The sequence below is a fragment of the Microchirus variegatus genome (assembly GCF_963457635.1).
Source record: "Microchirus variegatus genome assembly, chromosome: 11".
NCBI lineage: Eukaryota > Metazoa > Chordata > Actinopteri > Pleuronectiformes > Soleidae > Microchirus > Microchirus variegatus.
In genome coordinates, this window is record NC_139812.1 from 19,875,621 (window position 1) to 19,892,580 (window position 16,960).

General features: G+C 39.0%; 1 protein-coding gene across 6 annotated transcripts in view; it reads left to right on the forward strand.

Moving 5' to 3' along the window:
* col17a1b (collagen, type XVII, alpha 1b) overlaps positions 1 to 16,960 on the forward strand; it is a 29,743-nt gene continuing 12,783 nt past the window's right edge. The window contains exons 1-16 of one of the 6 annotated variants that reach the window (XM_083897607.1): positions 1 to 350; positions 609 to 753; positions 3,681 to 3,748; positions 8,223 to 8,273; positions 8,458 to 8,565; positions 9,989 to 10,318; positions 10,433 to 10,489; positions 11,646 to 11,672; positions 11,821 to 11,871; positions 13,799 to 13,945; positions 14,762 to 15,334; positions 15,520 to 15,603; positions 15,708 to 15,770; positions 15,890 to 16,045; positions 16,685 to 16,771; positions 16,855 to 16,899. In XM_083897607.1, coding sequence (XP_083753733.1) covers positions 3,694 to 3,748; positions 8,223 to 8,273; positions 8,458 to 8,565; positions 9,989 to 10,318; positions 10,433 to 10,489; positions 11,646 to 11,672; positions 11,821 to 11,871; positions 13,799 to 13,945; positions 14,762 to 15,334; positions 15,520 to 15,603; positions 15,708 to 15,770; positions 15,890 to 16,045; positions 16,685 to 16,771; positions 16,855 to 16,899 — 1,834 coding nt within the window. In that variant the 5' untranslated portion in view covers positions 1 to 350; positions 609 to 753; positions 3,681 to 3,693. Of the gene's footprint in view, positions 351 to 608; positions 754 to 3,636; positions 3,749 to 8,222; positions 8,274 to 8,457; positions 8,566 to 9,988; positions 10,319 to 10,432; positions 10,490 to 11,645; positions 11,673 to 11,820; positions 11,872 to 13,798; positions 13,946 to 14,761; positions 15,335 to 15,519; positions 15,604 to 15,707; positions 15,771 to 15,889; positions 16,046 to 16,684; positions 16,772 to 16,854; positions 16,900 to 16,960 lie in introns of all 6 variants that reach the window. The other 5 variants (XM_083897604.1, XM_083897606.1, XM_083897605.1 and 2 more) reach the window with 5 other exon arrangements.

Below are 16,960 nucleotides of genomic sequence, written 5' to 3' on the forward strand. Positions count from 1 at the left end.
GAATCTCTGTCTCTTACAAGATAATTAGTTCCCTCAGGCGAAGTTTTTCTTTTCTTTTTTTGTCTTAAATATAAAACACTTGAGCGCAGTCTGCTGCTGCTGTGGGCGCGGCTCAGACCCAACTGTGTCCAGATTCTGTGTTTTGACTTGCCTGGGAAACTTTAGGAGGTAACAATAGGACGGACGGAGGACTTTAAGAACATCCCACCTCCTCCACCTCCTCCACCTCCAGCAGCAGCAATGCGCGTCAAGTCTCTTTACTCACAGTAATTCCTCCTCCTCCTCCAGTGGACGCAGTCTGTGCGCAGAGAGGAGTCACTTTGCGCGTTTGCCGTTGGAGCAGACTGAAGGTATGGACCACACTCTGGATTATACACTTGGAGGGGGACACTTTTGTTTGTTTATTTAATTGTTTATGAAGTTGTTTATGTTGTTTTTCTCTCCCTCTCTCTCTCTCTCTCTCACTCTCACTCTCTCTCTCCACTTGGCTCTGCATCTCATGCGCTTTAACTTTGCTGCGCTCTCTTGGACTGTGGTGATGGCGCTGGCTGTCCGGCTCTTTTCTTTTTTTGTTTTTTTTTGTTTTATTGGAATGGAATTGCGCAAAGCCAATTTTACTGTCGCCTATAAAATAAGTGCCACAACTATAGACAGCCTCACGGCTCGTCTGTCACTAAAACCCAGCAGGGGGCTGGGTGTTTTGGGATCATTTTTCTTCCGGCGGTATCTATAGACTGTTGGATAGATTTACAGGTACTTTTTTTTTTCTTGGGCTGTGCGCTATTTGCATCCTTCTAAATATACTAGAGGAGCTGGCCTTTAAGTGACATGGTGCCTTTTGGGCTATATTTGATGTTGGGGTCAGTTACAGGAGCTTTGTGCACGGAGCAGATGATTTGCTCCTGATTTATGACTGTCACTCATCCAGGACATGGACGAGTTGTAGGCATCTCAGGCAGGTTTACTTGATGAGAAATATGTAAGGAAACTAAAATAAGGAGGTACACGTTGTGCTTTCAACACCCCCGACCTAATAAAAGTGGCAAATTGGGAGTAAATATGTGATATGAAGCACATGCAGTTAATGTTCAAGCTGCAGGGTGTGGTGAGAAAGTGAGAGAGAGAGAGAGTGAGGAAGAAGTTTCAGAGCTGCACTTCACTCTCTTTTGTCCTCTTTGTTAGTTCAAATCAAAGTCTATAGAAATCTGTGGATGATACTTTATACCTCGCTGGGACTTTGTTGTGGTGTTGACACTCACATGAGATTCAAAAGCATCTGAATAGTTTTTTTCCCCCAATCTGTGTTAACCCTTTAAGGTACGTACCAAGAAATGCATTTTACTTTTTTTTTTTACTTACGATAACAATAACGACAATAAATATTTATTTATTATTCTTTTTTTTCTTTTTTTTTAAATGAGACCCTAAAGCAAGGCTATTCAACGTAAGGCCCGGGGGCCAGATCAGGCCCTTCAAGCAATTTGGACCGGCCCGCGGCCCATTAACCCATAAATAATGAATGTATTATTAAAAAGCCAATAAAACCGTAGCTTTGCCTATATTTCTGGCACTTTGCGACACTTTGTGATACTTTTACGTCCCTTTTTGGCAAATACTAGTACAGCTGTAATTGTACGCAGCCTATGTATGTACCAGAATATTTTGCACTACGAGCCAACTGTAGCAATTGTACCTGAATATTATTGGTACTTATACTTATATTTCTGCAAAATAGCCTTGTGGCCATTGCACCTTAATGTTGTTTATATTGTTACCTCTACAATATTATTGTAAGAGCCAATTGTGACTGTTCTACCCAAATGTAGGTGTTACTGTAACTGTAACCTTTTTGCACTATACGCAAATTGTATTGTACCTGAGTGTTGGTGGTTTTGTTATTTACCTTTTTAGTACAAAACTAGCAGCCATTTCAATAAATAAGTGCTAAATAATTTACAACATTGTGTATCTATTTGTATCCGTTTACTGCACATGCAACATGAAATAGTAGTACAGGGGTTGACCGGCCCACTGGCTGGACAGCCTTCTGAAAAGCTGGGTCTCCGGAAATTTTAGTTGAATAGCCTTGCCATACTACAGATATAGGCCTCTACCAAACGGTTGAGACGTCTGTTCATAATAAACCTGGTTTACAACATTCAGAACAAGTGACATTAAGTGTTAGTTCAGCTTGATGCATTTTTGATGTAGTGACTTAAAGTGTGGTCGACCAAAATGGTTGAGTAGGACCATAAAGGGTTAACAAGAGTCTTATTGTGACTTCAAAAGGAAACCAGTGTTTCCCACTAAATAGTGATAATGTGTGTATCGGGGTTTTGTAAGAACTCATTTTGAGTTGTTCCGAAAAGATAAACCAGTCAGAAGTGTTTGTTGCAACCATTTACATTTGGATCTTTATCGCTTCCTTTGAGTTTTGTCTGTGATTTACTGTGATTTACAACTTGTTTTGTGTTCTCTTGGAACCAAAGCACTCTGCTGTAGCTCACAGTTTAAGCACGGAGCAGATCACGAGTCTCTGTGATGATACTCGATCCCTTCAAGGACTGAAACTTGGCACCGACTGGTTTAACATAACTCGGAACCGCCGATATAATCCCCAGTCAGTCGCATTAAAAGTACTAAGATTTTTACCCAACCCCACCAGCCACCTGTCAAAGGTGTTATGGACATTTAAACCTTTAGTAAAATGGTGGACAAAAAAGGCCTGTAAATTGATTTAATTACTGTACTAGAACAGATGCCATTTAAACGTCCAAAAAGAACCTTATTAAGTTCATAAACAGGCAGAAAAACCATGTGATTTTTAAATCACATCTGAATATATTAAACTGTAAAGTGTGATACGTTAAGTTTACTTTTCAAAAACAGGAATCTTGGAAATGGATCGCCTTGAAAAAAGGAAGTTAATTCAACTACTAGTCCTATGATCTTTGTTTGCAATACTCAGCATTTAGTTGTAAGTTGTTACCAATAGCAACGTTAAACTTTTTCAAAACAAAGCACACTCTCTAAATCATTGGTTCTCAAAGTGCGGCTTGGGGGCCAATGGCGGCCCGCAGAAACATTTCTGGCGGCCTGCAATGAAATACAGTTAATCCAGGAGCTGCTAGGCTTATTAAATGTTTATTGGACATTACTGGATACAGACCAATAAGTGTTAACTGTAGAACTGCAATCTGGTCATTAAAATTATTACAAATGGGATTTATGGGATTTTTTTTCCTTTGGCGCCCTCAGTCCAACGTTGGGTTCCTAAATTGGCACTCAGGTATCAAAACTTTGAGAACCCCTGCTCTAAATGATATGTTAACTGTCCCTAATAATATGACCAAATAACAGGAACCTCCCAACCTCTATAGACCTTCCACGCTTTGGGAATCACTGTATTAGACTGTGGTTTTTAATGTCATGAGATTTGTTTTTTTTGTCTGTCTTCAGTGTTATAAATAATCAAATCATTGCAGTAAACATCAGACAGAAACGGCCTCGGTTGATTCTTGGCATCGCTGTGGAATTTTTCCTGCCCCCTTTTTTCTCCCCCATTGAATGTTTGCTAAAGTGCTAAAGTTAATACCACATGCAGTCAAAGAAACATACAGACCTTTTTTTTACCAGCAGTTGACGCTGTACGGTATACGGATGTCCTTTTATCATCTCAGCAGATAAGATGGGATGGACGAGTTAACCAGACAGATGGACTTCTCTGCAGACTTGTCAGGAGAACGCGGTGAGACAACGGAGATGAAAAAAGCAAAACAAACAAAAAACATTGTGTCATTTCACCTGAGATTTGCTCATGTCATGTCATGTCATATTAAAAGCAGGCTGTTGTGTCTAAAGGGAGAGTTCAGGGTCTATTTGAAGAGTGGTTCGTATGAGGGTGCTGACATCGCCCTGAGTCACCGAGGTTTCACTCTCACAGTAAACATGGCTGCCATTGGCAACGCAAGGATTTTAGCTACTTAATAATTAAAAGGACTGCGATGTCTTAACAATAAGTTTCTCGCCATGAAACGCCGTTTTCTGGCTTTGCGAACGCCCTTACTCTGCCACACCAAATCATCGATTTTACATAAACGACGCACACAGGGCTGGCCCAAGCCTCCATGGGGCCCTAGGCAAAATTTGATTTTGGGGCCCTCTGTTACTGCTAATAATAATGATTATTGATCACTCACACACCTACTATACTAAACGTATTCTACTTATTCTATTCAAAATACACTCCTGTAATACAAAGATTTGATTTTTATATGTAATAAATGAAGCATTAAATAAAATAAACAAACAAATACTTCAATAATAATGTAAATCAACAGAGGCACCCGGAACAAGGTAATAAAAATGGTATATATATAAAATATAACGTTAACTTAAACTTCTTTTTTTTTAGTTAATTGCTCTTGGGGGCCCTCTAGTGGTCAAGGGGCCCTAAGTAGCGGCTTAGTTAGCTTATGCCTTGGGCCGGCCCTGGACGCACAGCAGTTGTTGACCCACTGCTGCCTCCATTTTTGAGTTCAAATCAATGAATTTGCAATTTTGGTGTTTGAAATAATCAATTTGGATTAATGTTAGTGACACAAACTCACCACAGGGGGCAGCAGTAGACATCAACCAATGTGTCCCTGCGAGCTAAAAACGGTTGATTTTCTATATGGACTTTTGTGCGGCTGAATTAGCAGTTTACAAACTGCTGGAAAACACCGTTTAATATCAAGATAAAGTGTAAATAAGCCACTGAAGCTGACATATTTGATAAGGTGAACCTTTTATTGTGTGGCTACAATCATTTTTTGTCCTTGTGCCCGTGGAGGAAGCTATGTTTCCACGAAAAGTGGTCCTCATACACTCACACTTCAAAAATCCTTATCCTTCCCTTTAAAGACACACTTTTAGATTCCACTGACTGCATCCTTTCCCCTTGGTGTGACGCTTCTGTCTGTCTTTCCCATCTGCGCTGACTCTCACTAACTAACAACGCAGCACGTCCTCTCTCTGGTGTCAGTTACCACTTCTCGGGGAGTTCGTCATCCTCTGGGATGTCCTCCAGTTGTCAGAGTTAGTCATAAAAGGACAGCTCGTCTCGGGCCCCCGACGAGGGATGGAGAGGTCAAGGAACACCAGATTATGTGTTCGACGGTAACCAAGGGAAACATATCATCAGCCGTTTTCTGTCGCCTCCTGTTCAACCTCATGGTTTATACAGAAGATTTTTTTTTTTTTTTTTTTTTTTTAATGCATCGATTGGCTTCTCCTCGTTTCTTTTATAAACTCCTGCAGCAACAGCACAAAACAAACTGATCACTGTTAGTGTTTAACCTTGGCCCCGAGTCAGACAGAAGTCCGTAAAAGGAAAGAGGAGGAGGAGGAGGAGGAGGAGGAGGAGGACAGGAGTAAGGAGGCAGAATGACACTGAAATGGAATTTACATTATCTATAACCGAATCCAGGAAAAGTAAAAAGGCTGCAGCTGGAGAACACAAATCCTCTTAATTACTTTGATTCCATTTGTGAGAGGATTGGTGATGTTTTTCCTCCATTAAAGGGATAGTTTTCGGATTAAATCTTATTGTAAATCAAGTGATCTGAGAGAGAGAGAATGAAACTTCTACACTTCCTCTAGACTCTGTTTATAGCATTTTTGCAAAAAAATAATCTGGCACATGACAGTAAACCACATTAAGGGAGCCTCCCAACGGCAAACGATTACTACTCCAGCACTGGCGACAACTGCCTATGCTGCAAATAAACCCAAAGAAATTAAAGATTTTAAACAAAACATAGAGCACACGGATAAGGATTATCACATTCATCTCTAAGGTTCCGCATACTGAACCTTTTCCAGAGCATTCGAGGCGATCCTTCCATAAGTCAAGGTTGTAAATGTATGACGTGTATTTCCACTAGATGTAGATGCATTTTATCACCATAGAGAGAGCACAAAGGTAAACATTAAACAAGAATTAAATAAACACCGAGTGCTGGCCAGGATTAACAAATGATAAAGGGCAGAATGTGTCTGCACACCATCAATAAACTAAATTAATTATTGAGGAGATGCAAAAACTTTTATAGCTGATTTATAGAAATAAGTTTAGCATCAGGAAAAACCTCACTTCCTCCATCAGCGTTCACAGGAACGTGAGGCCTTTACACTCTTAGAAACAAAAGTGCAAAGTAGAACCATATAAGGTTCTTCGGCTTGTCCTCATAGGAGAACCCTTTTTGACTCCAGGTAGAACCTAAGCCTTTTGGAGGGTTCCACCAAAAATCACTGGATCAAAATGGTTCTTACTGGAGCCATTAGTGTTACCAAGAACCCTTGGAAAACCCTTTCTACGGGAAAGGGTTTTTCAGAAGCAAATGGTTCCAGGTAGAACCTCAGCCCTTGTATAGAAGGACACTTTTGGAACCCTTATTTCTAAGAGTGTAGTAAAGTAAGTCTAAATAAAGATATTGCGTATACTGGAAAACCAAAAACACGAATAAAAGTAGATTTTCTGCAGCTCCTCTACAGGCTGGTTCTCCTGTCACACCCTTCAGTCAGTAATCAGCAGAACACGCGGCAACTATCAGGTGTGGTGAACAAGTGAGAGGCGTATTTATTGTACCTTTAAGCGGAAAAATCAATCAGTTGTTGGCTGCAAACTGCGAGTGAACTTTAACGACGGCCTCCACATCTGTATGAAAGCTCTTTAAAGCTCCGGCAAGACAGTTCTGCTCTGACTGAGTCGTGCACGCCCATGTGCCAAAGAGCCCTCATGAGACAGGGAGGGTGCATCTCAGTGAAAACATGGCTGCCCGCCTTGGGGCACAAAGGAAGAACAGATTTATTTAGCTATTTCTAATAAAATCTACATCATCTGAAGTCAACGCTTTAATCTGTTTACGCTTCTGCACAAAAGCTGATTCAAACTAACGAGTTTAAACACTGAAGTCACAAAGTCATTCATTTGTATTGACTGTTTGAAGCAGCAACAACTCCTGTGAGACGTAAAAAGTGTTAATTTTCTCGATGGACTTTGGTGTGGGGAGTGAGCGATTTACAGTACAGCACAAACTTCAGTGGACACTAGGGATGTGAATCCTCGGGTGGCTCTACGATTCGATTCGATTCCGATTCTTAGGGTCACGATTCGATTCAAAATCGATTCTCGATTCAACCGATTCGATTCAAACGATTCTCGATTCATAAAATTGATACAAAGCATAGTGTGTTAAGGCAAATTGTGGCATCAAAACAATACCGTTTGTATAAGATAATGTGATAATGTGATCACACAAAGGCAAACTTAAGATGAAAGTTGACATTTATTCATTCAAACAAATAAAAACTTACTTACTGTACAAAAAAATTAAAGCTTAGACTAGCTGCCTTTTTCTCCCAGAAGTTACAAAAATAAACTGTACACAAATAACACAAACTGGTGTTTTGTGTGGTTTTTCAAAATAGAAACTTATTTTTTTAATTATTATTTTTTTAAATCTATTTTTGAAGTTTATGAATTGACTCAGAATCGTGGATGATTAGAATCGTGATTCCTATGTGAATCGATTTTTTTCCCCCACCCCTAGTGGACACTATTTTTATGATGAATAATTTCATCATTAGACAACCATCAAGTGGAAATTGAAGTTTGTGTCATATTATAAAACACTTACTCCCCTGCACCAAAGCTCATAGAGGAAATCAGTGATTTAAGGTGAGTTCAGATTTATCTATTTATTTTAAGCTAAAAACACAGATTTTCTCTTTGGACTTTGGTTTGGAAAAGTGTGAGTGGTTAAGAAACGTTCACTCTCCAGTCATAAATATATACGCCTACGGGTGAGATAAAGCACTTAAAAACGTTCATCATTAATAAGTGATCTCACTCTGTGTCACTACCTCATACAAACACACTTCAGACAACCATAACTATCAATTTAATCCATTAAGATAAGTCCATATAATCTAATTAAAGGGTTACAGCGACCACGCAGTTTGTGGAATTCGCATTAATGCGTTACACCTGGTATATTAATAGTTATTAACACTATCCTTCAGAGATCAGCACGTGTAGAAACCATCACCATGCCAGTCACTCAGCACTTCAGTCGGCAGCTGCCAGACTGGGATTAACATGTTTGAATGACATACAGGAATAAAACAAACTGCCCCATGTGTTGCACACTGATCATTCCTCTCTTCTTCTTCTTCAGTTGTGACAGAATCTATAACCACCACGACTAGACTGACTTCCCTGCCTCCAAGTGAGTATCTCTGTCTGTCTCTGTCCCTCCACCATGCTCCGCTCACTTTAATTACTGTCAGTAAACAAAAAAAAAAAAAAAAAAAAAGCAGCAGCATGCAATAATTATAGCCGTGCGTTTCTGTAGGAAGTACCCGATGACTAACGGCTTGTCCTTGTTTTGCCGTGTATCTTCTGGTTGCTAGAGGGAACCAGCGGATCAAATCACAGGAATATGTCCAGCGGTGCTGGAGGGCTGGGCCTGGAGAAGAATGTCTTAACCCAGAACAGCAGTGGAACCTATTTCTCCTCATGTAAGAGCACATTTTCTACCCAGGGGTGTATATAAAAAAAAAAAAAAAAAATTAGGAAGTTGTGTAATCGAATTTTAGCTCCCTTTAAAAAAAGACAAAAGCACACACTAAGTATTCTAACTTTCCTTTAATCAAATATTTTAGGATGATTTGTTGTCGTCTACAATATTTATGTGACAGTTATTGGTGCGAGTTACTTTACAAATTTAGATTTGACTTGCAAAAAAAAATATCCAAATATTTCATGGGTTTGGCAACGGGTGGTTCTCCCTGGCTCTTAAATTAAAGCATGATGAATAATTCTGTGGTTTGGACTGTGTGACATTCTAAATAAAATATCTTTGGGTGTTACGCTGAGCTCTGGATGCTTGCGGTGTGCACTTCTCATCACTTTACAGCATTAGTTAAAGGACTGTGCGAGAAAATTATCTTTTTATTTAAATTTAAAGGTGCATTATGTAATAAATCTAACGCAACTGGCCATAAAATCCTCCTAATATGTCACAGAGACTCAGGAATAATGTTCATATAACAAACTGAACTCACCAACAACAACAGTGCAGCCAAAATATTTGCATTAAAAAAAATATTTTGCAGACTGCAAATCATGTTTATGTTTTGAAATCATGTTTTGGCATGTGGCGCCACCTACCGCCGTCTACCAATCATTGCGGTCAGTAGAGTCTCAGCTGCCGAGCAACCACAGGTTGCCAGTTACGTCAGAACACGAAACCTAAAAGACCTCGTTATTTTGAATTTGAATGTAGTAACTGTTTTTGGCCACATTCTTACATATGGCACCTTTAACAATAACCTCATTATAAATGCCAATAATACATCAATGCGTGATTAATAACAATGCTATTGTGTGTTTTAAATGGTTTCTTAAATGCCCCACTTAAGAAAAACAATACAAATGACCTTTAAATTTCCTCTTTTGAACCTTTTTATGGCCCTAAAGAGACAGGAAACGCTATTCAAAGTATTTAAAAGTGGCTCCACCACTGCAGCCACTGCAACTGTACAATGCTGCTAACATATAAACAGATTTTAGTGACACGATTTTGGCAAATAAAAGAACTGATTTTCTCAATGGACTTTGGTGCAGGCGAAGAAGCGGTTCATGAAACTTCCATTTCCGGTCACAAAATTGTGTCGAACAGTGAGATAATGATGTTTACAGTGAGTTTTGAGCACATGCAGCTTGTTTGTAAGACACTGACGAGTTGAAACCTCATAAACCCACACTTAAAAATGACTTTAAGTGCATGTACTTTTGGTTTTAAATATATTTGTGGTTATACATGACAGGAGTCTAGTTAGTTAGAGAGGATTGCTGGTGACTGTCATCTTGTTGTTTGTGCTCGTCAAGTCAATTGCAGGAAATTCTAAATTAACTTGTTTACTTGTGTCATCCTTTCAGCCTCTGTAGGAGTAAACACCAGCAGCTACAGCTCCTCCTCAGGAGTTTACCTCGCAGGAGACTCCTCGGGGGGAGGCGATGGACTGGTGAGCGGTTACTTGGATGGGGAAGGGTACGGAAGTGGAGGAGGAGCAGGAGGGACAGGAGGAGGAGGAGGAGGAGGAGGAGGAGGAGGAAGCAGCGGCGGTTATCTCGTGAGCTCGGTGTCAAAGGTCAGGTCCAGCTCGTCTGGCGGTGGCAGGAGGGTGCAAACTGCTGGCTCATCAGGAGGCCTGTCGCCAGGTTTCCGGGAGAGGAAGATCATATCCAGCCGCTCGGCGGGTTATGACGGTGAGATCCTGTTTGAGACACACAGTTGGCATCAGCGGGTGAAACAGAAGCATCCGCAAAACAAAGTCACTGTTTTTATTTCTGCTTAACTATTGTGCTTTTTTTCTCCTCTAGGAAGTTCTAGTGCTAATTCCTCTCCTGAATTTGCACGCAAAGATTATGGAAACTACTGTAAGTGAGGAGGGTTCTCTTTTTTTTTTTTTAAGCTTTATACACTGCAAAAAAACAGCTAAATGTTCATAAATTGATATACATTTTCTTGTTTGAAGAAAACAAATCTGGCAATGAGTCAAAGCACACTTTGCCTGGAATAATTTAGCTTGTAAATCTGGACAAAACTGGTCAAAATTTAAGGAAGTAAAGCAAATACATTCTGTCATGTAAGAAATGTTTACTTAAAATTAGTCTTACTTTATTAGAATGGGCTCAATTTAAAATTGTATATGTTAGAATTACTGATATTTGCACAAACACACACGTTTGCACAGAAATTGAAATTACATAATGCATTCCCTAGACCAGGTGTGTCAAACTCAAGGCCCGGGGGCCAGATGTGGCCCGCCACGTCATTTTATGTGGCCCCGCTAGTGATTAATTGGTCTTATAAATCTGTGTTAAAATAGGTCTATGCTGCTTTGAGGCGTGCGTCGACCGTAAACTACATTTCCCACAATGCATGTCGATTGCGTTACCCGCAAAGTGACGGCACCGCCACTAGATCGCAGTGTATCATTGTATATGCATCATGTGACGAGTGAAATTTAATAAGTAATAAATACAGAAAGTTATTTAGCAATATTTTACGGAGTAGTTACTTTTATTTTACTTTAACGATTATATTTGGTTACATTTATTCCGTATGACAGTTACATCTGGCCCTTTGAGGGTAACCATTATGCTGATGTGGCCCTCAGTGAAAGTGAGTTTAGACCCTTAGACCCTTACGCAAACCGTAACGATGACATTAAGTAAAGCTTACCTTAACCTAAACCCAAACCCAATTATAATAAAGTTAATATATAAATACAAGAAAGTTAAGGCTGAGGGTTTATGCAAACCATTGTTTTTGCTTGTTGTTTGTAATTAAAGCTTAAAGCAAGCTGTAATATCTTATTTCCACAAAGCTGGATTTGTAATTTTCCTATATAAGTTTAACTTTCTAGTGCAAAACTTGCTTGCCCAAGATGTATTTTCCTCGTCAGGCCAAAAAATAAGCCCAATTTCCCTCGAAATTAGGCCTCTTAAAAATCTGTTTTTGCAGTGTGTCGTCAAGATGTGTCTCTATTAATGTTTTTTTCCCCACATCCTTTCTTTCATGTCTTTTCAGGCTCAAGAGGGAGGAGTGAAAGCAGAGGTATTGAGTGACTGTTTTTTCCATTATTCTGCAGCACGTGACCCTGAATTGTTGAATTGCCCTGGCTTAAACTTTTATTAAAGTGTGTTTCCATTGTATGCATGTGTGTGTGTGTGTGTGTGTGGTGTGCTGTGATTTCTTTTTCCAGAGAGTGAGATCAGAGCCAGATTACAGAGTGCCTCTCCCACTGCCTGCAGATGTAAGACCATTCGCTGCCAGTCATGCAATTTCTCAGAAAGCAACAAAGCATCTTTATTTGAGTGTTCATTCAGAGTTTTACTGCAGTGTCCCTTTAGAGCAATGTTTCTCCCCTGAAATACGATACTGTCAAACTTTGGCCGAGTTTCAGAGTAGGTCACACACGAGACCTTTTTTTTTTTTCCACCCTCCCACTTCTCTCTTGCTTGTTAATTTTCCTTGAAAATCCCATTTTCTACACACGTGCATTTGTGCTGACGCAGGAATATTCTGTACATCAGTGAGAGAAAGAAGGGAGAATTCGAACAGTTTGGGTTTGTTTGCTTATGTGTTCACGTGGTACTGGTGAAGTTCTGTGGTGGCAACAATGGCACACATGAGTCACAGTTTACAGCACAAGGCCAGTTTGAATCAAAACAGTGGAGGGTTTGAGTTTTATATGCTGTTTGCTCCCCCTGCTGATTAAAGTGTAAAATTGCTGCTATTTAATCCACCTTTTTTTAAATAGTAATAGTTGGTGTCGATTTGCCATATTGCATCTTTGTGTACTTTCAGCAGCAGTGGAAGAACAATTTTAAGCGTTTTAACCAAACATTGTAAAAAAAAAAAAATGTAATCCAATACTTTTAAAAAGTACAATTAATTGATTTATACTCAGCCAGAACAGAATATTTTTTTCTACATTTATTTGATCAGTAATCGGTATGAAGGTAAAGATTTAAGTCAAAATGTGGTAAGCAAATAACATATGAAGCATTTTTTCTTGCTACCATTTGCTCTTACACTCAAGTGTGACCTATATTTCGATTGTACATAATCTGTTTACTACTTAAGAAAACAATTATGTTATACTTGATTTATTCTTTCTAATTCCAGCTTCATTGGCCACTGAACCCATAAGAAAACTAACTAACTAACTAACTAACTGCATTTAAACAGCATATTTAAATGTTTGACTCTAATAAGCTAGCAAAAAAAAGCTAGTTTTCAATAGCTGCAGCAAGACTTGGCTAAAATAACAGCTAACATGATGGATACAATTTCTCAGACTTGTATTTGGTATTTAAAACAACAAGAACAATTTTTACGAGATAATTTAAGTGTTAGTTGTATGTAGTTTTTAAATAAATGCAGCTAACGGTAACTAGCTTAGCAGCTAGCGATTAGCAAAACATATTTTGTGCTTGACAGACTTTAAAACCCTGCAAAACTTTATAAATTAGGTTGGAGATAAATAAGAACATAATTTCAGCTTTATACCTTAATACATCCATAAGGAAATTAAGAAAAGTTGATAATGGCCACATTTAGTCTGTTGTCATATTTAAATGTTTGACTCTATTGAGCTAGCAAAAGTAAAAGCTGGTTCTCAATCGCTGCAGCAAGCCTTAGGTAAAACAGCAGCTAAAATTATGGATTAATTTTTCCTCAGACGTTTATTATCTGGTATCAGAAACCTTTAATGAAAAACTATTTTTGAGTTAATTTTTCAACTAAAAGCTAAAAACACTAACTAGCTTGCATATCCTTTGACTTGGTGTGATTTGGTTCAGTAAGTACAGTAATTTGAAATTGTGACTCAGTTACTCGCCTGAATTGAAGTAATGAATGAATCTTCTAGTGATTTCAGTATAACATGTACTCAGACAGTATATTAATTATTATTTTAACATTTTCTTTATCAATCTAGTTTAAATTGATAAAAGCACAAATTGGTTTTTGTATTCATCTTTCTCTGAAGCAGTATCAGTAATTTTAGGTAGTACATACGTTTTAGTTCAGCTATTGTCTTATTGTATTGACGTGAAGGACAGTGCATCTGTAAAATAAATATAATAAAGTAAAGAAGTAAATCTAACTATTTTTCGGTGTTATTCCAGAATTCCATCTGCAAAGCATTGAGAATGTTTTTTTGTTTTTTTTTGCAGGGACGGAGCTGGACGACGTGAAGAAGTTGCTGAAAGGACGTTCCAGCAGCGTCAGCCCCACTCGCTCCTCCAGCGCCTCCACGACTCTGCCTGTCCCTAAAAAGGCCAGCTCAGAAGTCAGGACCGTCTCTGTGGCCACGCAGTCGGGTATAAAGTCACACATGCACATACTCTACATGCACAGACGTAATGTCACCCTTGCAGGGATTTATGGTTTAACATGTGTGTGACAGAGAGTTAATTATAAGCAAGACCTAGTTACAGGATGTTCAGAATCCTGAAAGACACCTTTTAATCTATACAAAAAATACAGTTTATCTTTGTCATTATGCACCAGGGGAAAATATGTTGTATTTATTTAAGGATAAAATTATAATTTTGATTAATTGTGTCTTTCATCTTTCATCCAAGAAGATTTGTCAGTTTAATTTTGATTAATTTGTTTTATTGCCATGTAGGTATTAACGGTGCATTATGTAATAAATGTGACCCGCAAACTAAACTAAACCGCAACTGGCTTTAAAATCCTCCTAATGTGTCACAGAGACTCAGGATATAGGATATAACATAATGAACTCACCAACAACATCAGTTCAGCTAAAATATTTGCATTAAAAAAAATATTTTGCAGACCGCAAATCATGTTTATGTTTTGGCATGTGGCGCCACCTACCGCCGTCTACCAATCATTGCAGTCAGTAGAGTCTACGCTGCCGAGCAACCACGGGTTGCCAGTTACGTCTGAGCTACAATGGCGGAGAAAACAAAACTTAAATTTTTTGAGTATTTGAGTGTAGTAAGCATTTTTGGCCACATTCTTACATATGGCGCCTTTTTGTACAGGATATTTGTGCAGCTCAAGCACAGAATACAGATGCTGTGATGAAATTGAGGGACACAGTCTTATTTTATTATACTAAAAATATGAATTGTATTTTTGTATTGTCTTTCTGTTTCCTGCAGTCTCAACAGCAATTGACGCTGGTGGCAGATCAGGTGCATTCAACACGGTCGGTGCGTCAGGCCTGTATGCTAACGGTCTGACAAATGGGTTTGATACTGGTGTGAAATCAGGCCAGCATGATGTCACTCTGATATCAAGCCAGTATGGCACTGGTGTGAAAGCAGGACAGTACGATACTGGTGTAAAATCAGGCCAGTATGACGTCACTGTGAAATCAGCACAGTATGATTCCAGCCTGAGATCAGGACAATACGATAGCGGGGTTAGTGGCTTAAAATTGGCCCAGTATGACAACTCCAGCATGAGATCAGGCCAGTATGACACCGGTACAAGATCAGCCCAGTATGGCACCGGTACACGGTCACTCCAGTATGACACCGGTACACGATCGGGCCATTACGACCTGGTGGACGCCGTACTTCCAACGTTCACCTGGTCCACCACCACGCTGCCCTCCGCCTCTGCCACGGCAGTAGCAGGCGGCACCAGCAGCTACACGTACCAGGTTGGCACCAACAACAGAGCGGGAGGAGCCGCGCCACTCTCCCCCACCTCACCCTCATCCCTGTCAGGTGAGACAATTTAATATCATCCAAACAAACACCTAAGATTTTCCGTTTTGGAAATAACTCCTTGAGTTTCAGATTAGTGCAGCTCCACCCTCTATAATATGATTATTAAAATATGTTCCCTGTTGTTTATCGGTGTGAACCAAATGTGTTTTCAATCTGGACCGTTTTTTTTCACCCCCTCACAGTTTACGGCTTTCAGAATAATCTGGCGCCAACATCTGCCGGTATTCTCACCACCAGCGGAGCCAACGTCAGTACTAATGTAGGAGGTACGGGAACATTTTGATTCTTATGTAGAAATATCAAAATTATGAAAAGGTGGTCTCCTCCTTAAATCACTGTTTATCTCTGTGTGTGTGTGTGTGTGTCACAGGTTATGGCGTTCAGAAGAACGTGTCGATCGGAGGGGGTGGCGTCAGCTCTGGAGTGTCTACAGGTAAAGTTCATTGTCTTAGTAAAAGTTTCTATACTCAAAATAATTTGAAAAACTAAATTAAACTGATACTGATTCCTGCCTTTTCATTGTTGTGTTATTGTTGTTGTTGTTGTTGTCAGCTACTCGATCTCAAACTGAAGACGTGTACAAGAACAAGTACACGATCTCTGAGAAGGAGAACCTTTCAGCCAAGAGGGAAACAGAGAGGCTTATTTTGGCTAAAGACAGTGGGAAGCAGTTCACCACCAGTGGCAGCACTGTTCAAATAGGAGGAGGTGAGTCAGTCATTCGCTGCCCTCTACTGGACAAACACTAAAACTGGATTTTCCCAACTCAGTCATGATGATACTTGGGTTTAAAAAAATATGTACTATTATATACAATTTAGTTATACAGCAACAGCAAAAAATAAAACACACTTTTCTGTAAAGTACACTATAAAAAGGTTGTTTTTGACATAACAATTAAGGCAAGGAAAAAATCATTCATTTGGGTCTTTATAATTTAATTACATTTTTAATTTTTGTGCACCTGTTTTTATTGTTGTTCAAATGTCAAAAAATAATAAAGATTTGATCAGAATAGGTTAGATTAGACTAAATTGATCCCACTCTGGGGAAATTAAATTTTTATAGCAGCAAAAGGGTCAGAGGTTAAGTTTCTAGCACTATACAAGCTGTAATAAAGTTAGAAGAAATTATGAAAATGCAATAAAGTAAAGACAATCAACAACAAAAAAGTAAAATAGAAACAACGAATATAATAGATAAAAATGAAAGGGAACAGTATCACTTGCACGTAGCTCTTATATGATCTGTGACAACTGTCAGATAACTTAATGGAATTGTACACCTTTTATATATAAATTACATTTTTATTTTAATTTACTTGAACAATTCTTGGTTATTTTACAGGGTCTGTGTCTGGAGATTCCATAAAGAAAGAGAAGATCATCTCGAGCTACAGTGAGACGGCTCCACTGAAGACAGAGGGGGGCTTCTGTGAGTGATCATCACGAATATTCTTCATTTTTAAATAAAGAAAAAGTAGTAATGTTTTGTTGTTGTTGTTGTTTTTTGCACAGATGGATCATCTGGAGTCGTAATGAAAGACAAAGCCACCTATGCAGGTAGTAAAACGAGTCTGTTTCTGCCTTAAAGACCATTTTATATCTTATTTATCCTTTTTAT